Raw genomic sequence first — 25,873 nt, 5'->3', positions numbered from 1 at the left:
TCTGAAGTAAAACAAGAGAAAGGTCCACTTCCACGCGCCCAACTGACTTCCTGAATCAGCTAAAACATTTAATGAGTAGATATTCTTGTCTAGAGGTGATTGATCCCATGGGGCTGAGTCTCCTCTATTTTACAGCTAATTCTTGGCCAGTTATCAGAAAGAAATTCCAAAAGACAGAGGGATGGGTGAACAAGCTTCTAGATGAATTGTTATAGCAAGCACAGCAGCTATATGTGAGGAAAGGGGATGACAAAAAGAAGATGACTAAGGCAATGCTCCGAGTCATGAAATAGCAGCAAGATGAACATGTTAAGTTCATGTCACAGACTATGTAGACAGCCACAAAAGAATTAAAAAAGGATGACAGGGTAAAAAGGGGATGACCCTCAGGAGAAAAGGAAGGAGCAGCTGTCCTGAAGGACCTTAGGGGCCAGCATAGGCCCCCTTTGCTTATTATAGCTTTCGGAAAGTCTGACACTTGAAGAGAAATAAGCCCTGAGAAACTAAAAGAACAGGTCATCTCTCTCACAGAGTATGAAGACAGATGGGTTCTGGATCTTTTTGAAGACCCCCACCCAGGACCCTTGATAACATTCAGTGTTGAGGATCGGGGGGCAGAAGTCACATTCCTTTTTTTTTTTTAACCCTTACCTTCCATCTTGGAATCAATATTGTGTATTGGTTCCAAGGCAGAAGAGTGGTAAAGGCTAGACAATGGGGGTTAAGTGACTTGCCCAGGGTCACACAGCTAGGAAGTGTCTGAGGCCAGATTTGAGTCCAGGACCTCCCATCTCTGGGTCTGATTCCCAATCCACTGAGCCACCTAGATGCCCCCAGAAGCCACCTTTCTGACAGATCCTGGAGCCACCAGATCCTCCCTTATGTTGCCCCAGGAGCTAAGCTCAGTAATGGGAAACTTATTGTGATGAGTGAAAGGGGAGAATTTCCCAGTTTCCTTTACTCAGCCAATGATTGTAGAATATGTGTAAAAAGAAGTGAATGATTTTTCTATGGCCATTATTATAAAAATCCGATGAGCTGACTCAGGATGGTATGTCAGAGTCAAGAGACCCTGGCACTGCCTGAAATGTGAAGCAAAATTTATTTAACTGTTTGTCTTTGTAAGTCTATGCACATGAGTGGGAAGTATTAAAAACAAACAAACTGCGATTTATGTGTCAACTCTGTCTCTCTATGCATTCTTGAATGTTGGAGATGTTTGGACGACAAGAGAATGAGTTAAAAGGTTAAAACAGAATTTATGTGTGAACCTGAAAATCTATGGATTTTGAGTTCTTTAATATCTAGGACAGCTTAACAAGTGAAAAGTAGTTATTTATTAATTTTATACTTTTTTTTTTGTTGGGAAAGGCAGAGTTAAGTAAAAATATCTGTTTGAAACCTCCACCTTTCTTCTCTGTTGGAAACAGAGATGGAAAGTGGAAAGAATGATGGAAAGAGATATTTATCTTTCAATTGGATTTCCTAAATGGTGGCTTTAAAAAAGTTAAAATAAGTGCACATGTGGTTTTGAAAGATAACATTCTAATTCTCACTTGTACTTGCTGAATTCTGCAACGTTTTAAAATATGAACATAATGTTCTGGGTTCAGTATTGCAAATTTTCTATCAGGTTAGATAGGATTTCAGAATGATTTAAACTTTTACACATAACATGAAAGGTTTTCATCATAGTAAATTAAAATAGAGAATTCACTAATGTCTTTCCTAATCCTAATTCCTAATAGGTAGCCAGCCTGCTTGTCAGAAAAAGTTTGTTTTGAGACCAACAAGCAGCTAAACAGTAAACAGATGATAAGCAAACTCTGAATAATTACTGCCTGCTTAATGAAATGCAATGATTCAGTAACTTATAATATCAAAAATCTTACTACCAGTGATAGAGAAGAAAGAGCTAATAAAGCACTAAGATTTCATGCAATCTTTGAAAGTGCTTACAAGTTAAAATATGAGCACTGGGAAAAGAAACAGTTCCAAATCTGGAATTTGAGATGGAACATATATCAGTGGTTTGGAATACTACTAAATGCTGTATGGCACACAGCTAAATGTTCTATAGATTACTGTTAAAATATATACTTTTAGCTTAAGAATGATTTTATCTTGTGAATGTAAACATTTGCTTACTACAATCTATATGTATCAAGGATTTTTGTTTTATAAATTATGTATGAATTATTACTAAGGACTAGATTAATGTCTGAGGTGAATTGGATAAAATAATGTCATAAGACATAGTGTTTAAATGATGAATCTTAAAAAGGATGAATAATCTGGATTCTTTTGGTCTATTAATTAGTAGATAAAAATACTTGGTGAAATGAAATTTATTTTAATAATGATGGATGAAAGGGGCTTTACTCAAAGTTCATTTGAAAGTTAAATGTGAGAAATTAAGAGAAAAAGAAAGCTTAATGCACTTTGAGCACAGGGTTTGAAGAAAAAGAGCTAATGTTTTAACTTGGTTAAACTGTGTTTAAAGCAATTAAGAGTAATTCCCTCATTTCCCAGTATAGCAAACAAGTGGGAGATGGAACCATCATAAATCATAGAAAGACAGATTTGAGATAGTGCTACTGAGAAGTTAAACTGCAGGTTTCTTAATCCTTTCCTGGCTTAAGGAAAGGAGAAGATGTATGAATTGGGAGATGGAATAACGATAGTACAATTTTATGTTGGGTATTTAGGCATTGAATCTTATTTCCTGTAAGGTATACGGATCTATTCTCGAAATCAGCAATTATTTCATTGGAATTCAAGGACTATCTCATTTCCTCATTACAAAAAGGGAAACTTTTAGGATCTATTGTATAGTTGTGAGAATCTTTGAGTACCAAAATAGTGAAAGAACAAATAAAGAAAATATAGAATTGGTATATACACTGTATGGGAAAGATAAAGAAAAACACATTTACAATTCTATAGACAATCTCAGCCTAAGCTGGGATAGGATCTGTCTGACTGGGGAGGGCTGATTGTGAGGATTCTTGAGTGAAATGGTTATTGCGTGAGTGATTGATAGCTCTGGCTGATGCCTAAACTCAGACAGTGTTAAGTTACTCTGAGCCTTTAAGGCTTAGTCCTAAAGGAACTAGTGATGATGTTGTTATAATCTTTTCCCTGCTTTTTACTTTCATGACAAATTCTTATAAAGCAAATTGTAAATGAAGGTGTGAACATTCCATAATCCAAGCACCCAAGGGAAATGGTAGTTGAAGGTTAGAATTTGTCAAGTGCTAGCTAATGTACTTTATGTATGTTGAGTTTTGTTAATCAATGATTTGTATTTACTGTCAGGGTACTGTAGGAAGAGTTGTAGAAAGGGACCTCCAGGCTTAATTTACCATAATTGCAGTTTGAATCTGAGGCTCAGAATTATGGTTGAGAACTTTCTGTATTTCTTTAAAACCTGGGGTGGAGAAATCTCTCTGCAAGAGTGTTGCCACTCATGTGTTTACAAAAGCTGTATTAATCTGTGTTGAGATCTGCCTTACAATGGATTTTAGCAGGAACATCTCAAAGATTTCTACAACAAACTTGGAACTAAAGAAGCCAATTACAAGAGAAGACCCATCCCTAACTGTCAGAAGACAATTTCTGAGATGGGTTTTATTGGCAAGGAAGTTCAATATTTAATCAATGTTATAAATTGCTATTATACTGATCCCTTATATTTCTATCAGGAACATTGCACATAAACCTCAGAAAGACTGCTTGGGCCTCAGCCCAGAAATGGACAGTACCTAGTTTGGTGTGACCTGTTGAAAGCGGCTCAGTTTCTTCTTGTTATGCATCCTTGGGATTTTGTTATTAATTCCTTACTTAAATGTCCTTTGTAGACATTGTTCAAGGAATAGTTGGGAATCAGCAGATAATAAGTTATTAAAGAATTAAGTGACAAGAGGGAACAAATTATGATCTTAAGAAGAGTGGGATTTTTAGACTCTGGAGATCAATGCTTAAACTTAAAGGCAGAGTCAGAAGAAATTTATGATAGGTGGAAAAAAAGGAACCGAATTAGAAAACAGAAGAAGGATGAGGCTTGGAGGTTCTCTCGTAAAACTGGGGTGAACAAAAGAGGCTAGTGGCTTTTCTGTCCAAATTCCTGGATCCAGTAGCTAGAGAACAGCTTGTAGCTATGGCTATCGCAATGCTGGTAGAAGTGAGCAGAACTTTGACCTTTGGGGAAGTCTGATAGTGAGAGCTCTTCATAGTGTATGTACCCTTTTACAACAATGGGCTGCTAATTTGTTTGAATCCTATGTTTTTGTAGTAGAATATTGAAGAATTAATTAGGATATAGGGTTAAGTAACAAAATTTCTTGACAGATGGATAAGAGAGAGTTGAGTGAGTTGTATTTCTTTCGGCCAGAATGGAATCTCAAAGAGGATGATGGGTAAAAGAGAATTTTTCCCAAGAAGTTTTGGGAAAGTCAGTTGGACCAACAGTTTCATTCTTTGGGCAGTCCTGAATAAGGAAACTTGTCCAAAGAGGCTGCTCTGTGAGTTGGAAGATTAGGAAAGTTGTCCAAAGAGGCTGCTCTTCTATGAGTTGGAAGATTTTTGCTGAATTCATCTCTTGAAAAACCATCTTAGCAGACAAGAGAAGGAGAGTATTTGGTGCAGTACTTGTGCTGGCCCCAGCAGGTGGCAAGAAAGAGTGAACTGTGTGAGTGGAGAAAGTTTGTGAAGATTCTAAAAGCTGTTTTTTCATCTGAGCTGCAAGAAAAGAAATCTGACATTCCTCTCTGTTTATAAGTTTAAATTTAGCATAGGATAGAAAGACAGTTAGAATTTGGGGATTAGATAGACAGTAAGTGTAGATAAAGTCAGCCTTGATGTTGGTCAAGGAAGAAGGGAATCCCTTGTGGGACAGATTTTGGGGGTTGGTTTAGTTAAGATAATATTAGATTAGGGAAATACAATTCCTAAAATTTCCAGTTTTAATATCTCCAATTTCCTTTTGTTATCACTGTTCCTATAGAAGTAAATACAATAAATAGGTTTTTACAGAAGATTTATCTCCAGTCAAGTCTTTTCAACTACTGATCCACCAAGTTCTCAACCATCAACTCCCAACAACTAAATCTATTTATAGCCTAGTAACAGGCTATTATATCTTCAATGTACAACTGATCTAATCCCCAAAATAACATTTGGCAAGCCAATTTTGGAAAGAAAGAACCTAATAACAATAAGGAAATACTGTTTATATTTTATAAAAATCATATACAGACAGGGTTCTAAGCTGTCAGAATTTTAAGGTGCAATTTCCCTTTAGCACCAGAGAGAGCTCCAAAGGGAAGTGTTTCTCCCTACTGTCAGCAGCAATTGTCACACAGGGTCACTCAGTGTCTGCTGTGACTAAAAAATTTCAAAGCAATGTGGTTTGGTTTGGAATACTTACACATGGGAAATGTTATGCAGCTTGTGAACAAAATAACCCCAGGTTACATTAAGGGAATATCTGTACCTGACCCAATATACCAAGTATTATGTTTAACCTTTTTGGATATTTTACAATGGCTTCCATCATGGACTGTTGTACTTTTGGCACTGATTTTATTTAAAATGTTTATTTATTATATCCTAAATATGTTCATATCTATGCAATTGAAACAAATTAGGGACAATGAAAGGGATCTGAAGATGCAATATTTGGAGGGAGTCATACAAGCACAAGGCCATTTGATTGAAGAAATGAGAAAGAAGTTGAATATAAGCAATGAGCTAGAACAATAGGAAGCTGTAGGTACTAAACTTGAATAAGAGACAGTTGAGTTAGAGCATACTGTGGGAGGTTTTTCTTTCCCACTGAGTGATGTATCCAAGGTTATGAATAACAAACAAATGGTGACTATCAAACAGAGAAAGAGCTTTACACAAAGAGACCTTGATAGTTTCAAGAAAAACACGTCCTCATTTGAAAAAGATCCTGTTGCTATAATAAGGAAATTTTTAAAAATTATTAAACAATATGACCCCATGACATGGATATTTTATTAGATGAATTATTGACCAAGCATGAAAAGGGAAAGATAGTATCAGAAACAGAGGAGTGGTCAGAATTTTCCCCAGATTGGGACATAAATGTTCCCCAGCATAATGAGAGCTAGTAAGAGCAAGAGAGGCACTTCCAAACACAATGGGGCAACATTCTAAAAGACCTGGGGTTTGGACCAAATTCAAAAGAATAAGGCAGGAAGTTGGAGAAACACCCTCAAAATTCATGGACAAGTTAATAGATATGGGGGAATGTTACTTATCCTTGGACATCTCAAAAAATAGGGAATGTAAAGCAGTTGAGGAAACAATGTGTGAAAAACTCATGCAAGGTTGTCAGGCAATATTTTCAACAAAATTGTCCAGACTGGCCTGAAATGCCCTTAGATAATATCAGGAGAGTTGCTACATATATTTTTCAAGCTAACCAAGACAAACAAGAGAATGATACAATAGATTTAGTGGTGACCTAAGAAAAGAAATTAGAGAGCTAAAAATAAAAATCAACAAAAATGACAAGCAAGAAAAGACTGTAATAGAACCAATGAAGTAATTTAAGCAGCCAAAACAGTTTTTTAACCACCAAGGAAATTATAGCACTCAAGGTTCAAGTTGCTACTTTTATGGCAACTTTGGTCATTTTATGAGACAATGTAGATCCTGGGGAAGGCAAAATGGAAGTTTTTACAGGGGCACTGGCAATTTTTATCATGGTAATAGATTTTATGATGGAGGGTACAACAACTGATATCCAGGATTTAGAGGTAGTGAGTTCTCTGACAGATTTCAGTTTGGTATCAAGACAGGAGACCTAGTTATCCCAGTGACTATGAAGGCAGGTTTTATCAGGGGGCTGCCCAAGCAGAAGATATGGCAATGATGCAAAATTATATTAAGAATGGTGCTAGATCTAAATAATACCAGGTAGTCAGTGGCAATACCCTGAATCAGGATACATAGAAGGGAGCACATGGAGGATGTGCATTATGAAATTTTTCCTGGGGAAGTGGACTAGGTAATGATGAAAACAAGGATATGAACATACAGGCTATAGATATAGAAGAAGAAATGCAAATGGAAATAAATGAGTTAAATGAATCAGAGAACGAAGGACAAGAAGATGAATTTAGGTTTCCTGATCCAGCAATTATGAATCCTGTTATCCCAGTCCACAACCTGCCTCAAAGCACAGAACCTCATGTCACCCTGAAAGTGGGAAATGCTATTTATGACTGTCTTTTAGACTCTAGAGCCTCTAAGTCAGTGTTGAAAAAGTCACCTGATAGATTGTGTGATAGTGCAAGATCTATGCAAGTTGTGGAAATCTCAGGAACAACACAAGAAGTAAAAAAGCTACCACCTTATATGATTTCCTTGGGGCCATGGAGTGTGGAGAATTCCTTCTTGCTCATGCCAAATTTACCTGCAAATCTTTTGGGCGGAGACTTATTATGCAAGTTGAGGGCTACTATCATATGTGCACCAGAAGGGGACATTTTGCTAGAACTGTCAGAGAAATTGTTAGAACTTTTCCCTATATTGTTTTTAGAAAGCCAAGATCCTGAGATAGAGAAGCCACAAATTTATGAGATTTCCAAAAATATTCCGGAAGGGCTATGGGCCATGTCTTTGACAGATATGGGCCTACTGAAGTCAGCAATGCCAGTGCATATTACAACAAAGCATGGTCCTTCTTCATGCATTCCATAGTGCCCATTGTCAAGAGAAGCAATTGAGGGATTACACTTATCATCAAATCCCTAATTAAGGAAGAGATCATAGGGCCCTGCATATCTGAATATAACACCCCAATCTTGCCAGTGAAAAAGCCCAAACCAGATGAGAATAGCAGGCCAGGTTATAGATTTGTCCAATATTTAAGGGCCATTAATAACCATGTTGTAATAAGACATCCCGTAGTCTTGAGTCCAGCCACAATAAGGTCCTCAATTCCCAGAAATGCAGTTTTTCACCATTGTGGATCTCTGTTCTGCATTTTTCTCCATCCCTATTTACAAGGATTCCCAAAAGGTCTTTGTTTTTACCTGGAAAGGTATGAAGTACTCCTGGTGGAGATTGCTCCAAGGGTTCTGTGAAAGTCCTTCTTTGTTTTCCCAAATTTTAACTGAGGACCTGACTAACATTCATTTTAAAGAAAGTAAACTAATTTATTTTGTTGATGATCTCCTTTTGGCTTCACCATCAGCCAAGGCATGCCAGAGAGATAGCAAGCACTTTCTGATTGAATAATTTAAAAGGAGATGTAAAATTTCTAAGTGCCATGGTGTTTACCAAGGAGTAGAATACTTGGGATTTATCCTAACAGAAGGGGCCAGACTTATATGAGAGAAGAGAATAGTGTGTATACAAAAGTTAATAGCACCAAAGACAAAAAAGCAGTTAAGGGTTATTCTGGGAGCAACAGGATTTTGCAGACAGTTTTTGTGGAGGTTTTGTGGAGCTGGTGAAGCTGTTAATAGAGCTTATAGGAGACAGTGTAATAGAGCCACTTATATTAACAACAGAACACCTATAATTGAAGCATGCCATTTTATGTGCACTGGCTTTGGGCATACCACACTACAAAAAGTCATTCATTTTGTATGTGCATGAAAGGAAGGGAGTTGCATCTGGGGTGCTTACCAAAGTTTTCAGTCCAATGCAAAAACCTGTTGCATATTATTCTGCTCAACTGGATCCGATATCTGCTGGCACACCACCATGTTTCACTGGTGGATCCTCTTTTAAGAGACATGGCATATGGTACACAGGGTTACAGAGTTTGAAACTGTGTGGACAGCAGCTTTGCCATCACATCTCAGTGTGCAGGCGGCCGAGCTCATAGCATTAAAGCAAGCTTGTATCATAGCCAAGGATAAAAGTGTAACAATTTACGTGGATCCCAAATATGCATTTTGGATTTTCCATGAGTCTGAAGCCTGTGGTTACAAAGAGACTTCTTAACATCTTCAGGCAAGTTGGTTTCAAATGCACAAATAATAAGTGAACTGTTAGCTGCTTTACAACTTCAAACACAACTGGCTATTGTGCAATGCAGAACACACACAAACAAGAGGGACTTTGTTGCATGAGGGAATAGTAGAGTGGATGCAACAGTGCAAGTTGCAGCAATTGGAGGACCTGAATTATGTTTAAATATCTTACTAATAATTCTATAAGATCTGACTATAGCATACAATGACAAAGAAGTTCTAAATTTGAAACAGAATTTCAAGGCAGAGAACAAAAATGGCATTTGGGTGGCTTCATATGGAAAACCGATACTGTCAAGAGCTTTTTACATACAGATTTGTCAAAGCATACATAAACAGGGTCATTTTGGTACACAGGAAATGGTAGATACCATAAAGAAATCTTGGATAGCCCCAGGGATAACAATGACAGCTTCTAGGATTTACTCTTCTTACCAGATCTGTCTGCAATATAATCAAAGCATATTCAGACAAGAAGTGTTCAGAAGCAGGCCTCTAGCTTTCACTCCCTTTGAGCATATGTAAATTGATTATAACACCATGCCAAAGGTGGGGTACTGTTTAGTCATTGTGGATTAGCTGATGAGATAGCTTGAAGCATTTCCTAGAAATAAGAACACAGCTAATTTTGTTGTTATGGTGTTATTGAAAGAGATAGTGCCAAGGTTTGGAATTCCGTCTAAGATAGATTTGGACTGTGGTTTGCATTTTATAGATTCAGTCTTACAACAGATCTATGCAAATTTAGGTATAACACTGAAATTTTATGTCCCATACCTTCCCCAATGTTCTGATCAGGTATAATGCATGAACAGAGAAGTTAAAACCATGGTTGGGAAACTCTATGCAGAGATTCATTTAAAATGGCCAGAGATTTTGCCACTAGCTCTGTTTTACATTAGAACCAAGCCAAGGGGTGATTTGCATGTTTCCCCATATGAGATGCTTTTTGGACATTCCCCACAACAAACAAAGACTTTTAGTCCTGTTTATCCCTCCTTGTTGGGTGGAGATTTAAGTATATCAGAATATATTAGACAATTGCAGAACAGGATCAAAGAATTGCAAGAGCTGGGAATTTTAGTTCTGACTGGACCAATAAACTATGCACTGCATGAAATACATCCAGGTGACAATGTATACATCAAAAATTTTACTAGGAAAAGTGCCACTGAGCCAGCATGGCAAGGACTTTTTAACGTTTTACTCACAACTCCTACTGCTATCAAGGTTTCGGGTAAAGATTCTTGGCTGCATTGCTCGCCCGTGAAATCGAGATATGTGCCATCGAGAGAAGAAGTAGACGACTGATGACGTTTCTTCAGGTGAAGTTGGTAAGAAGAAGAACAGGACACAAAATCAACACAACACAACCCAAAAATCAACACAACACAACACCAAGGACGATGCAAAGACAATGGAACATGGGTGAAGGACTCACTACAGATAGGTTTTCTTAAGGACAATGTACTGTTTGCAAAAACATATTATAAGAACACTGTCATAATCACAATCAAGAGGAGAAACTAGCAACAAAATAAGAGGAAATGGCAACATACACTTTTGCAAGCAGACTGAAGGAGAACATTGCAGACTAAGATTCTAAAGACACTACACAGGTTTGAAACAAAAAGCGGTTTGTATTAACACATATAAATGGTAAGTTGGTAAGTATAAATATTTAGGATTTAGGAATAGGTAATATCACTATAATACATACCATATTACATAGAAATGTTATAAATTCTAACTGGATACCACATATAATACTAAGGATATACTAGTATAAAAGATAACTTAATAAATTCATAGGAATTTTATATCCACATCACGACAGGAGGGATATTTTTAATTTTTCCAAAAGAATGATTTCTAGCATTTAAATATGTATGTATATATGTATACATACACACATACATACATACATACATATATATGAAGTTACATATATTTGTGTAAATAGAGCATGTAAAGTTTTGTTTGCATGGTGGTGTATTTTGAGTTTAGTTTGCATTAGTTTTAAAATAGTTTTTTTTCCTATAAGTGGAGTAGAAAAACTTTGCAGTTTCTGTAGTTTATAAGATGGTTTGAAGTCTTTTTTATCCTTAGGTAAAAATTGGTTTTGTATTAGAATAGTTAAAGTTAAATTTGTTGCTATTTCCATAGTATTTGTAAGGTAAATTTTGGAGTTTTATCTTTAGATAGGATTTCCTTTCTGTACTAGCATAGGAAAATTGTGTTCTTTTGTTCTTTTGCTATAGCATTGTTTTGCATTTGGAGTTTTGAAATTGTAATTTGATTTGCATTAATGCAAAATGTTCCTTACTTTTTCTTTTCTATCCTTTTTAATTCTCTTTCTGTCCTTAGAATAGATTTAGAGGGGGCAGCTGGGTGGCTCAGTGGATAGAGAGCCATGCCTAGAGACGGGAGGTCCTGGTTTCAAATCTGGCCTCAGACACTTCCCAGCTGTGTGACCCTGGGCAAGTCACTTAACCCCCATTGCCTAGCCCTTACCACTCTTCTGCCTTGGAGCCAACATTGGCTCCAAGACAGAAGGTAAGGGTTTAAAAAAAAGAATAGATTTAGAGTAGTGATAGAATAGTATAAGGTTAAGGAAATAGTTTTATTTGAGAAAAATTATTGAGTTAGGTATAAAATAAAGTAGTGTGGTTTATTAAGAGTCATTTGGGGAGCCAGGGACTTCCAAAAGACTCAAGGGGGATTGTAGTAGAATATTGAAGAGTTAATTAAGAAACAGGGTTAAGTAACAAAATTTCTTGATAGATGGATTTTAGAGAATTGAGTGAGTTGGATTTCTTTCAGCCAGAATGGAATCTCAAAGAGGATGATGGGTAAAAGAGAATTTTCCCAAGGAGTTTTGGGAAAGTCAATTGGACCAACAGTTTTACTCTTTGGGCAGTCCTGAATAAGGAAAATTGTCCAAAGAGGCTGCTCTGTGAGTTGGAAGATTTTTGCTGAATTCATCTCTTGAAAAACCATCTTAGCAGACAAGAGAAGGAGAGTATTTGGTGCAGTACTTGTGCTGGCCCCAGCAGGTGGCAAGAAAGAGTGAACTGTGTGAGTGGAGAAAGTTTGTGAAAATTCTAAAAGCTGTTTTTTCATCTGAGCTGCAAGAAAAGAAATCTGACATTCCTCTCTGTTTATAAGTTTAAATTTAGCATAGGATAGAAAGACAGAATTTGGGGATTTAGATAGACAGTAAGTGTAGATAAAGTCAGCCTTGATGTTGGTCAAGGAAGAAGAGAATCCCTTGTGGGACAGATTTTGGGGGTTGGTTTAGTTAAGATAATATTAGATTAGGGAAATACAATTCCTAAAATTTCCAGTTTTAATATCTCCAATTTCCTTTTGTTATCACTGTTCCTATAGAAGTAAATACAATAAATAGGTTTTTACAGAAGATTTATCTCCAGTCAAGTCTTTTCAACTACTGATCCACCAAGTTCTCAACCATCGACTCCCAATAACTAAATCTATTTATAGCTTAATTATAGGCTATTATATCTTCAATGTACAACTGATTTAATCCCCCCCAAATGACAGTATTTACCGTTTTACACCAATGGGCTGCTAATTTGAACCCTGTTATGTTTTTATGGGGAATTGGAAAAGAGGACTTGGAGGGAATGGAGCATGATTGCATGGAAATAATAGATTACTAGACTAAAATGAAAAAAAAATTTGCAAGAGTCTTCTGTACATGGGGAAACAAACCTATTTATAGATGGGTCCTCATGAATATTGAATGGGGAATGAAGGAATGGATATACTTTAATTGATGGAGATAAGACTACTTTTGTAGATAGAGGCCAAATTCCAAATTCATGGTCAGCTGAAACTTGTGAACTATATGCCCTCAATCAGGCTCTGAAGAAGCAAGGAGAAAGAGGGGGGAATATTTTTACTGATTCTTAATATGTATAGGTTGTAGTACATATATTTGGAAAACTTTGGGTAGAGAAGGTTATGATCTCTAGTAAAGGGAAGGAACTGGTTCATACTGAATTGCTGAGCAAAGTGCTAAAGAATTTGTTGCAACATGAGCAGTTGGAAGTGCAGAACAGCTCATATGCCAATTCATAAGTGGTCTTCTCTGACTGATGGAGGATAGCTATAATTTGGAAAGGAACATCATTATGGCACTAAAAATAGTAGAAAAGATTGCCCAGAATATTTAGATTTAGAGAGGGAAACTGAGGCAATCTTCCAGCAATGGATTGAGAATCACACAGCTTGGGAAAAAGAAAAGGGGGGGGGACTGAATGAAATAAAATAAAATGTGTGAAAGGATCCAGCTTACACCCCCTTCCCCAAATCAGGAATCAAATGTGTAAATTCAAGAATGTCTGTTTATTTTAGGATCAGACTATATCTCATTTCAAGGAAATTGTCAGGGCTCAAGAAAGAAGAAGAACAATATATCCCTCAGCCCAGCTGTCATACCTTCTTAACTCTTCTTCTTCTAGGAATCCATAGAATGTTTGTATCTGCAACCAGTCATTGCATTTCTGCCTCACTTAGGAGGGGTGCCCTTTCTCATGAGAAAGAAGAAATGAGCTTGTCTCTTCTACTCTCAGATTCTGACTCCAGGTTTTTTATATTTGGGTTGTTGGGGCCCTCATGCTCACTTTTATCTCACAGACTACCAATCACCCAGTTTAGCCAGATTCAGGTAGGATGTTTGGAATACTGCTCCTGAGGTCCAGGTGGTTTAGAATTTCTTTGAAATCCCTTAGCTCCTGTATTAGAAACAATATGGGTTTTGGTTCCAAGGTAGATTAACATTACTGGCTAGGTAATTGGAATTAAGTGACTGCGCCATTGTCACAGAACTGGTAAATTCCTGAGGCCAGATTCGAACTCAGGAACTCCCTACTCCACACCTTGCTCTGTATTTACTGAACCAGATAGCTGCTGCTTAAAATCTGTATTTTCACAGGTACTTTCTACTTGGAGAACAAGTGAACTCAATCTCAATGAGTGCAAAAAAGACTGATTAGTCAGATTATAAAATGACTGTGTGGAGTTGTCTTCTGGTGCTTTTGGTAAGCCTTCTGGCATCTTTGTTTCAGCAGGAAGGAAACTTAACCATACTTATGCTTGGCTTCCTTTCTTCAGCAGGTCAGTACATCCCAACCTTCACATACCCAGTATCAGTTGTATTTAAATGCTGCATTTCTTTCCATCCATTGCAATGGCCAGGAGATTGGATTTATGAAACCTATTGTTGTGGAAGTTATAGAGCTTAACTACAGCAATTCATGTGTTGAGACTTAAAACTGAATGAAGTGGAATTTTCAAATTGAAATGGCTCTTTCCAAAATGAAATTGTTTATTTATTTGTAGAGAAATTGTGACTTTCTGGAGAAGGAATATTGATTCAGCAGTAATGATGGTGAGCATTAAAGAGCCTTGAATTCAAGCTAAGAACTTGAGAAATATGAAAAATTAGAAATGTCAATGTCATGGTGAAATCCTAGAAAACTAGTGTTATAAGCAGATGAAAACACTGGAAGCCAATGGAGAAATCTTTACGAAATATGATAGAGATGCTCCTTTGTTCTATAGAGAACAGATACCATGATTCACTTTCTTTCCCTAATGGAGGAATGAGATCTTGTCTTGGAAACTTATCAAGTTGATAAATGATTTCCCAACATTTAATTCTTTGCTAAGCTCTTTTTCCTTTTGCTCTCTCTCCTCAGCAGCTTCAAGCTTGATAGTAGCTGACTCCAACTCTATTGCATATTGTCTCAGGGCCTCTTGGAGAATCTAATTCTCATCCTTTAGGTTACCCGTTTCATCTTCATCCTTGTCCCATATTCAATAAATGAGTGAAAATATGAAAATACAACTCTTACAGAATGGCATTATAGTAACCTTTTACTAGTAGTGTTATTTGTTAAGAAAAGCATATTTTGTTTCTGCAATCTTTTCCCACAATTCCATCCTTTTCCTTAAGATTTCTTGGTCGTTCCCTATTTTAATTCACTCTATAGTAAGTTCCTTAAAAATCTACTCTCTGGCAAAGAGAACAAGGGTACATTTAGGGGAAAACAAATGTTCTAGGTTTTCTATTTCCTTTTTCTCTAATCAATAGTGAAGTTGGTCACCTGTTCTCCAATCTAACCTATTACTCAATTTTCCCCATATTCTAAAATAACAAGAAACTAATCATCTGCCATCTGATGTATATAAAATTTACATTAAAATGGCCATGTATGGGAGCTGGTTGCCAATGAACCATGGAAATCACAATTGGGTAGCTATGATTGAATCCTGGCCAGGAAGTAAGTGAGTGAGCCAGGTCATAGATTTCTAGACTTGAGACACTGAGTTTGACATGAAACTTTACTTGATGTGGCAGGAGGATAGCTAGGGCTGTACACTTGCCAGTAAGGCTAGTGTAAGTTTGGTCATAGAATTTTAGGATTCATATATTTAGTGGGAGTGCTACCTCTGTTCACAAAGCATATGTGGCTTAAATGACAGAGTGATTTCCCAAAGTTCTCCTCCTTGTTTTCTACTCTGGTACTCTTGTGTCTACTCACACTTTCTGCTTCAAGTGCAGTCTTCTCAGCAGCACTTTTTCTTGTAGATAAGTCCCTTTTCAATGGATAGTCTTGTGTCTTATCTTTGTGACACTGTTTCTCACCTTCTGATTCAGTCAATTTCTCTTTCTCCTAGTTGTTATTAAAGATCAAATCCGCAGACATCTGGAATTTCCTGTCCCTAAAATGATCACACCTATTGTCCTCAGCCACAGTCTGACACTTCACCATATGGCATCTTGTTCTCTTCTCAATAGTCTCTTTGAGCTCCTTGAAAGACTCTTGCTAGGAACATTTGAGTGAGTCTGGCTGGAAAACTTAATGTTTTAACTTCCTCTTTTGTAAATTTCTTTCTCATGGAGTAGGAAGTTAGGTAGACTTCTAGAATTCACTGTATCCATTTTTTTCCTTTGATTTTCAGTTCTAAAGTGACCAGGAAATCTAAAATAAGAGTTGTAAAAAGTGATGACATTGTACATGTGGTTTGGGTTCCTTGTTGGAGGCTCTGTATTTTTTAAACTCTCCTCACCTGTAGGAAGAAGTGATCATTGCTTCATTGAATGTGCCAAGAAAGTGAAACCTCGTTTTGGAGAGAAGGTAGAGAGCATTGGACGCTCAGTAGGAAGCCTGAGGATCCTTTAGTGACATATTGACAGGTTACACCTCTTTTTTTTAAACTCTTCTCTTCAGCCTCAGGTATCAGGGATTACATGCCACCTAAATAGCTTGTACCTTTTCTACCCCTTTGTTCCTCTGGCTTCTGCTTACCTTTTCTGCCTCCTGTTGGATCTTCTCAGCAGCACTGAATTTTCTTTTAGTTGAGTTCCAGGGTAATGGGTAATGTTGCATGTTATGCTGGAGACTTTGCCTCCCTTGTAATTCACTCAGTCTGTCCCTATTCCCTCTGTCATCGAAGAAGGTCTCAGAAATCAGGAATGACTTGTTCCCTAACTGCTCACGTATAAACTCTCTAACTATAGTCAGAGAATTCTCTATGGGACATTTTGGCATGATCTCATCAATTTCTTTGATTTGTTGTACAGAATCTTGAAAAAAACACTGGAATTGGTTTGCTTGGAAAACTTAGTCTCTTTACTCCATTTTTTCTAACTTCTTCACTCACAGAAGTAGAGCTAAGGGCAGGCAACCTCTTGCTCTGAACTGCCACTCATTTGTTGTTTTTGGTTTTTAGTTCCATAGTAATCAAGCAATGATTGTGTTCCTTAATGTAAAATAAGAGTTGGAAAATATTGTGCCATGGTATAGGTATTTTGGTGCTCTTATTTTTACATTATGTTAAAAAAAACCCTCTCCTTTCCTGAAAAAAAAAGGGATGACCTTTGCCTTATTGAGTCTGACTAGAAAATAGATGGAGATTTTGCTTAGGTTGGCTAGGATGGTGATCAGAATGTGTGGAAGGGAGCTTAGTCAGACAATTTCAGTCTTTAGGTACTTACTGTGGAGTAACATTTCTGTGGCAAAGAATATCTAGCCTCATTATGGAATAATTTCCCCAGATCTGTTCTCTTTCCCCACCATGTTGCTGGTCCTTGGTTCTGCTCACCTTTTTTCCTTCCTCTTGGCATGTCACAGAAGCACTTTGTTTTCTTAAAGTTGCGTCCTTCTGTAACAGATAATAGTGCATGTTATGCTGCAAACTCTCTCTCACAGAATTACCACCTGTCTGTTCTCTTTCTTACAGAAGAAAATCCTAGACTTCAAAGATTTCTTGACCCCAAAGTATTCATACCCAAAGCCCCGAGTCCCCATCTAAGATTTTTCTTTCTGACATTTTTGGCACGTCCTTATCAATTCTTTTGCTGTTTCCTACAAAATCTTGCAAAGAACATTTTAGTCTTTGATTCCATTTTTTCTAACTTCATCTCTCACAGAGTGGGAGTGAGGCTAGATTGCCTCTTGCATTTCACTCTGTGCCTCCATGGATTAGTCAGTCTCAAAGAGAATCTTAGAACAGATATGCCACAGGATGGGTACATTGAACTCCTTATTTTACATTGTATATATTTCCAAACTCTCTCCCTTCTGGTAAAAAGAATTGACTCTTTCCTCATTGAGAGTGACATGAAAGTAAACCCTGGTTTTGTCAGGAACATAGGTCTGGTTCAGAGAGGGTGCCAAGAAAGTTCAAGCTTTCTTTGGTAGGAGGATAAGCACGATTGAATGCTGACCAGTAAGGCTACGAGTCATCTTGGTCATAACATTTTTGGCCTTTGTTCCTATTGGGGAGTGATACTTCTGTGGCAAAGAATGGGTAGCCACCTTGTAGAATAATTGTCCAAATGTGTTCTCCTTCCTCACCTTTGTTGTTGGTATTAGTTCTGCTCACCTTTTCATCCTCCTGTTGAGTCTTCTCAGTAGCACTGATTTTTCTTGTACCCGAGTCCCTCTGTAACAGATAATGTTGCATGTTATGCTGGAGACTTTGTCTCTCATTGTTTTTGACTCAGTCTTTCCTTTTCCCCCTCTTCATGAAAGACAAGTCCCATAAATTAAGTATTATTTGTCCTTAAACTGCTAACACCTAAGCCCCAAGCATGAGTCCTAACCTTTGTCACATAACTTTTTTGTGCTTGACATCTTCTGATCAATTCCTTTGACTTTTTCTATAAACTCTTGCAAGGAATGTTGGAGTGTGTTTGACTGGAAAACTTAGTATTTTGCCTCCCTTTTTTCTAACTTCCTTACTCATACTATAAGCATACATATCATGGCAAGCAGTCTCTTACACTGATATGTCACTAATTTGTTCATTCATTTTCAGCTCTAAAGTAACAATGAAAGCAATCTGTTAACTAATTGTAAAGGAGTACATGGAAAAATGGTGACTCAGTGTGGTTTCTTCATGCCTTTTATTTTCATGGTTTATCTATCCCTTCAATATTGTGGGATGTAGAAATACAATGCATCTGATATCTAGAAAATCTGTGTAAAGAATTTCAGCAATGTTATTGTACCGGAGAAGAAGTCTTAATTTTTTTCTTTTAATTTTATGGAGTATCTTGTATGCATTTATGAGTTACTATATATATATATATATGTATATATATATATATATACTATATGTAAAATGTATTTACATTTCTATGATTGGAGTGTTGCCTGCTGGCTTTCATGTTCTTTTTACAAATTTTAAGCTTTTAATTATTTTAATTTGAAGTACTTTTCTATAACTCTAGCATTTGGATATAAAATATGTGATATTATATGATACTGTACATTTATTTTATGCATTTCAGAGTTTAAAAATTTTTTCTGTTTCATCTGCTGAACTTGGCATGTTATATGTGGCTACAGTCAAAATCACTAAAATTATCATTTCTTATGTCAGCCAGTGATGTTAAAATGATAGAAAAAATTATGATGTGATATCATTCTGTATTCCTGGGGAAATTATTGACTTTGGCCTCATTGAATTTAATGTGAAAGTTAATCCTCACTTGTTAGGGGGATTACTATGTTTGAATCATGACCAGCAATATTAGGAGTGTGGTTGGTCATAGCATTTTTGCCTAGTTATTTATGGGTCAGTGACAGGTCTTGGAAACATAATGGTTGATCAGACTACAGAGATTTTTTTTTCTAGAATTGTCCTTCTTCCTTATATCTTTGGTATTTTTCAGTCTGCTCACCTTTTCTATCTTACATGGCATCATCTTCACAGCAGCACAGGATTTCCTTGCAGGTAAATCTCTCTGTAATGGATGATATTGTATCATAACCTTGAGACTCTATGTTACATCCATACATTCAATCAATATTTCCTTATACTATTAGCCATTCTGGATCTATGCTGTAGACACCAGGAATTACTAGCCACCTCACATCTATCACCCTGATTAAGACTGTTTGGAAAACTTATGTTTTGATGTTCTTTTTGTAAGTGCCTCCTATGTTGGGTAGAACAAATTTTGGTATCTTTCCGTACCCACTTCCATCCTCTTGAGCTTTGTATTTCAGCTCTCAAACCAGCTAACAGGGAAATATGAAATAAGAATTTGTAAAGATGTGGTCATTATCCTGGTGGAATGGGGCTCTTGTATGTAGCTAAGAATTTTCAAACACTCTGCCCACATGCAGAAGGAAAGGGTTTGTTTCAGAGAATGTGCCCAGAAATTGTGATTTTGCTTTTGTTGGAATGTAGGGAGAGTATGAATGCTGATCATTAAGTCTAAGATTGGGCTTGGTCATAGGTTTAGGCTTTAATTACTTCTTGAGTAGGGATACTTTTGTGACAATGAATGAATAGCCACATTATAGAATAATTGTTCAGATCTGACTTCCTTTCCTATAGTTCTCTTCTTGAGTCTACTCACCTTTTGCTGCTCTTGTTGGATCTTATTGGGAGTGCTGAATTTTCTTGTAGCTTAGCCCCACTCTAATGGTTAATATTGCATGTTTTACTAGAAACTCTGTCTCTTATTGTGTTTCACCCAGCCTATCCTTTCCCACCTCTTCATCAGTGGAGCAAATCTCAGGAATCAGGAATTGCCTGTCTTTAAAGTGCTTACATCCAACACTGAGCCATAGTTCTCTGTGTGATATTTTGGCCAGTTCTTATCAATTACTTTGACCTCTTATGTTTGCAAAGGAAGTATTATAATTTTGGAAAATGTGGTGTTTTGACTCCCTTTTCTGTTAAATGTCACACTTGTACTCTTCTACATCATTGCTACCCATTTTGTCTTTGATTATTAGCTCCAAAACAACTGAGCAATGAAACAGTTAGCCAGTCTCAAAGAATAGCTGTATTAGGCAGAAACCCAATGTTGGTGCTTTTCAAGATGTCTATTGTAATTCATTTTTCCTTCTTGGAAGAAAAAGTAATCTTTTTGTCAATGTCTGTGACATATAAGTGACCCTTGGCTTTGGTAGAGTTGGATATTGTCTAGGCAGGAATGCTAGGAAAGAGGTTGGTCATGGAATTTTTGTCTTTGGTTACTTATAGTCTTATAAAAATAGCTCTGATAAAGCATGGCTGACTACAGAACCATGTGATTTTTCAAAGGTGTTTAGCATTTCTACCTGCTCTTGTATCATAATTTCAGAAGCACTGAACTTTCTTGAAGGTCCTTCCACAATGGCAGAATTCCTTCTTTTTCCCGAGGCCCTGGTCCTCCTAATTTGTCCTTCTCAAATTCATTATTGAAGATCTAAGCCAACACTAGAAATGACATTTTCTCTAAAATCATGATATCGAATGTCCTGAGCTACAGTCCAAAAATTCATATTATGATTTCTTGTTCTTTTTTTTAAATCTTCTTGATTTCTTCTAAAATTCTGGGAAAAGGCTGGCTGGAGAACTTAATGTTTTGAGTTCCTTTTACTAACTTCCTCACATATATAGTAGGAGTTGTAGCTATAAGTTTCCTGAGAACTCTAAAACTACCAATCCTCCATTTTAGCCAAATTTGGGTAGCATTTGGAATTTGGAATAGTGCTCTCTTAGGGTGCAGGTAGTTTAGAATTTCTATGAAACCTATTGATTTCTTATACCCTTATCCCCTGTATTAGAAGCAATGTTGAGTTTTAGTTCCAAGGTGGAGTAGCAGTAAGGACAAGACTTTTGAAATTAAGTGAAGTTTCCTGTGTCACAAAGTTGGGAAGAACCTGAGGCCAGATTTGAATGTAGGAACTCCCAACTCCATACCTGGCTCTGCACCCACTCAACTACCTAGGTGTCCCTTAAAATCTGTATTTCTAAAAGTGCCCTTTATTAAAAGAACAAGGATCTTTGTCTCAATGAGTGCAAAAACAGAATGATTAGTTAAATGAAGAAATAACTGTACAGAGTCATCTTCTGGTGCTTTGGGGTTTGCCAAAGTAATTTTATCCAAAGTTTCCTTGATTAAGCCATTAGGTATCTTTGTAGAAGAAGGAAGACAACTTAACAATACCTATGCTTGTCTTTCTTTCTTTAGTAGGTTGGTACACACTAGTACCTACACACAGAGTATCAGTGTTTTTCATTGTTGCATTTTTTTCCATCAATTGTAATTGCCAAAAGACTGGCTTATTGAAATATATTATTTTGGAAGCTCATGGAGCTTGACTCTCTGGCGAGCAATGTGATGAGAGATTCCAAACAATATGATGTGGAATTTTCTAATCCAAATATCTCTTCCTAAAGTGAAATTATTTGGCCTTATGTAAAGGGAAATTGTTACTTAGTGAGAAGGGAAGGAATATGGATTCAATGGAAATGAGGGTGTCTCGAAAATGTCTAGAATTCATGCTAGGAACTTGAGAAGTGAGAAAAATGAGAAATGTCAATGTGACGGTGAAATTGTAATCAGATAGCATTGTAAGAGGATGAAGACATTGGAATCCAAAGGAAAAATCACTGGGAAATCTGTTAGAGATGCTCCTTTGTTTTATAGAGTACAGATACCACAATTACTTTTCTTTCCATAATGGAGGAGTGAGATCTAATCTGGAAATCCTAAAAAGCTGAATGATTTCCCAACATTTAATTCTTTGCTATGCTCACCTCTTTTTCCTTTTGCTCTCTCTCCTTCTCACCAGCCTCAAGCTTGATTGTAGCTGACCCCAACTGTATTGTATATCGTCTCAGGGCATCTTGGAGACTCTCATTTCCCTCCGTTAGGTTGCATATTTCATCTTCCTCCTTGCCCCACATTGAATAAATGAGTGAAAATATGAAAATACAACTCTTACAGAATGTTAGTGTAATAATTAGTTATGAGTAGTATTATTTATTGAGAAATGTTTCTGCTATTTTTCCCCCAATTCCATCATTTCTCTAGGAATTTCTTAGACACCCTCTATTTTAATTCACTCTATTGTGAGTTCCTTAACAATCTACTCTATGGCAAAGAGAACAGGGGGACATTCAGGTGGAAAACAAATGATCTTAGTCTTCAATTTTCTTTCCACCTAATCCATAGTAAAAGTGGTCATTTGTTCTATAATTTAACCCATTACTCTTTTGTTTTCCATGTTTTCATACAACCAGAAACTAATCATCTGTCATCTGATGCAAATAAAATTTACAAAGAAAAGGCCATGTTTGGAATCTGGATGACTATGGATATAAGAGTTAACCATTGAATTCACAGTTGGGTAGCTATGATTGAATCTTGGCCAGGAAGTAAGTGAGGGATCTTAGCCATAGAGTATTAGAGTATAGTCACTGAGTTTGACATGAAACTGAACTTGGTCTGGCAGGATGATAGCTAGGGCTGCACGCTTATCAGTAAGGCTAGTATGAGCTTGGTTGTAGAATTTTAGGCATTAATTATTTACTAGGAGTCCTACTTCTGTGACAAAGGATATATAGCTTAAATGACAGAATGATTGTCCAAACCTCTCCTCCTTGTCTTTCACTTTGGTGCTCTTGTATCTACTCACACTTTCTGGTTCCTGTGGAGTCTTTTCAGGAGCACTGAATTTTCTTGTAAGTGAGTCCTTCTGTAACAGACAATAGTGCATGTTATGCTGCAAATGGTCTCTCACAGAGTTACCTCCTCTGTCTGTTCTCTTCCTTACAGAAGAATAAAATCCTAGACATCAAGGTTTACTTACCCCCAAACTATTCATACCCAAAGCCCCGAGTCCCCATCTAAGATTTTTCTTTCTGACATTTTGGCATGTCCTCATCAATTCTTTTATTGTCTTCTACACAATCTTGCAAAGAACATTTTAATCTGTTTGACTCCCTCTTCATCTCTCACAGAGTGGGAGTGAGGTTAGATAGCCTCTTGCATTGCACTCAGTGTGCCTCCATGGATTCTTTGCTTTTCACCTAAAACAACCCTGTAGCCAACCCTTTAGTCAATCTCAAAGAGCAGCTTGGAACAGATGTGTCACAGGATAGGTGCTTTGAGCCCCTTACTTTTACAACGTGTATATTTTCAAAGTTTCTCCCTTCAAGGTCAATTGACTTTTTCCTCATTGAGAGTGACATGAAAGCGAACCTTGGTTTTCACAGAAGCATAGGTATGTTTAGATGTTGACCAGGAAGAGTAGGAATGTGGTTAGTTTAAGGATTTTAGTATTTATTATTTTAGGGCAAGAAGACAGGTGAGCAGATTACAAAAAGTGGATGTCTAAAACTCTCCCCCTTCTCCACCACTTTGGTACTCTTGAGTCTACTTACCTTTTCTGCCTGTTGTGGCATCATCTTCTCACAAGTACTGAGAGTACTGAGCTTTCTTGTACATGGATGAATCTGCAGAGGATAAAAGTGCATCTTATCCTTGAAACTCAGTTTTTCACACTCAGATTCAATGAATGTGCCCTCCTCTCCCTCATTAAGAAGTCCCAAACAACAGGAATTACCTGCCACCTACAATGCTTACATATATTACCCTGATCAAACTTCTGTCAGTTCATCCAATAACATCTTGGTCTGTTCTCATTAATCTCTGACATCTACAAAAACTTGCAAAGGACATTGAGATAAGATTGGCTGGATAACATAGTATTTTATTTTAGCTCCTTACTTGTAATGTCCTCCCTCACCAAATAAGAATAAAGTTAGGTAGCTTTTGTATGCACTCCCATCTATTTGTCCCTGATTTTCAACTTTAAAATAATCAAGCAACCTCCAAGGTAGGCAATCTGAAATCAGAGGTTGCATTAAGTAGTGCCATGGTGTGGGTGGCTTTTGTCTAGTTATTACTGTGGCTGAGCATTCAAAAAACCCTTTCCCTTACTTGGAGCAGACATGACCTTTGTTTCAAAGAGTGTACCAAGAAAGTTCAAGCTTTCTTTGGTAGGAGGGTAAGCATGGAAAAATGCTGACCAGCAAGGCTACGAGTCATCTTGGTCATAGCATTTTTGTCTTTTGTTCCTACTGAGCAGTGATACTTCTGTGGCAATGAATGGGTAGTCACCTTGTACAATAATTGTCCAAATGTGTCCTCCTTCCTCACCATTTTGTTGCTGTTAGTTCTGCTTGTTTTTTCTGCTTCCTTCCTTGCTTCCTTCCTTGCTTCCTTCCTTGCTTCCTTCCTTGCTTCCTTCTTTCCTTCCTTCCTTCCTTCCTTCCTTCCTTCCTTCCTTCCTTCCTTCCTTCCTTCCTTCCTTCCTTCCTTCCTTCCTTAGTAGCACTGTTTTCTTGTAGGTGAGTCCCATTGTAATGGATAATGTTGCATGTTATGTTAGGGACTCTGCCTCTTGTATTTTTCACTCAATCTTTCCTTTTCCTCCTCCTCAGACAAGTTCCAGAAATCAAATATTATATGTCATTAAACTGCCAACATCTAAGCCCTGAGCATGAGCCCTAACCTTCCTCACATGACATTTTTGTGCTTGATATCTTTTCATGAATTCCTTTGACCTTTTCTATAGTCTTACAAGGAATGTTGGAGTGCCTTTGGAAAACTTAGTATTTTGCCTTCCTTTTTTCTAACTTCCTCCCTCATACTATATGCATGAATAGCTTGGTAAGTAGTTTCTTGAGCTGATTGATACCAATTTGTTCATTTGATCTCAGCTCTGAAGGAACAATGAAACCAATCTGTTAACTAATCTCAAGTGAGTGCTTGGAAAAAGTGATGACTCAGCATTGTTTCTTTACGCCTTTTCTTTTCATATTTTATCTATCCTTTTAATATTGTAGGTGTAGAAATACAGTGCTTCTGATATCTAGAAAATCTGTGTAAAGAATATTAGCCAAATTATTGTACCAGAGAAAAATTTCATTTTTAAATTTTATTTTATGGGGTGTTTATAGTAGCTTGTATGCATTTATGAGTTACTATACTATTTAAAATGTATTTACAATTTGAAGCTTGGTGTGTTGCCTGCTGACTTTCATGTTCTTTTCGCAAACTTTGTTTTTAATTATTTTAATGGTAAGAAAGCACTTCTTTATATTTCTAGAATTGAGATAAAATATGTGGATTTAATATTAAATTATTCATTTATTTTATGTATTTCTAAATGTCTTCTCTTTCATGTGCTGGTCTTGGCATGCTATCTGTGGCAATAGCCAATTCACTAAAATTATCATTTAAATTCTTATGACAGTCAGTGATGTTAGTATGATAGAAAAAGTTATGATGTGATATCATTCTGTATTCCTGGGGAAATTATTGACTTTGACCTCATTGAGTTTAATGTGAAAGGTAATCTTCACTTGTTAGGGGGATTACTCTGTTTGAATCATGACCAGCAATATTAGGAGTGTGGTTGGTCATAGCATTTTAGCCTAGTTATTTATGGGCCAATGATAGGTTTTAAAACAGGATAGTTGATCAGATTATAGAGTTTTTGTCTAGAATTGTCCTTCTTCCTCAC

General features: G+C 36.9%; 1 protein-coding gene across 50 annotated transcripts in view; it reads right to left on the bottom strand.

Annotated features, from left to right (window-relative positions):
* The window catches only part of PMFBP1 (polyamine modulated factor 1 binding protein 1), a 484,787-nt gene that overhangs the window by 173,890 nt on the left and 285,024 nt on the right, over window positions 1-25,873 (bottom strand). For 49 of the 50 annotated variants that reach the window (XM_056823945.1, XM_056824098.1, XM_056823956.1 and 46 more), the window contains 6 exons: window positions 23,727-23,798; window positions 22,979-23,038; window positions 22,098-22,235; window positions 19,240-19,302; window positions 17,937-17,996; window positions 17,154-17,213 (listed from right to left, as the gene is read on the bottom strand). In XM_056823945.1, the coding sequence (XP_056679923.1) occupies window positions 17,154-17,213; window positions 17,937-17,996; window positions 19,240-19,302; window positions 22,098-22,235; window positions 22,979-23,038; window positions 23,727-23,798 (453 nt within the window). Of the gene's footprint in view, window positions 1-10,228; window positions 10,337-17,153; window positions 17,214-17,936; window positions 17,997-19,239; window positions 19,303-22,097; window positions 22,236-22,978; window positions 23,039-23,726; window positions 23,799-25,873 lie in introns of all 50 variants that reach the window. The other variant, XM_056823979.1, reaches the window with a different exon arrangement.

This window comes from Monodelphis domestica, chromosome 1 (genome assembly GCF_027887165.1).
Source record: "Monodelphis domestica isolate mMonDom1 chromosome 1, mMonDom1.pri, whole genome shotgun sequence".
NCBI lineage: Eukaryota > Metazoa > Chordata > Mammalia > Didelphimorphia > Didelphidae > Monodelphis > Monodelphis domestica.
Note: the sequence above shows the minus strand (reverse complement) of the source record. Positions and strands in the feature narration are given on the sequence as shown.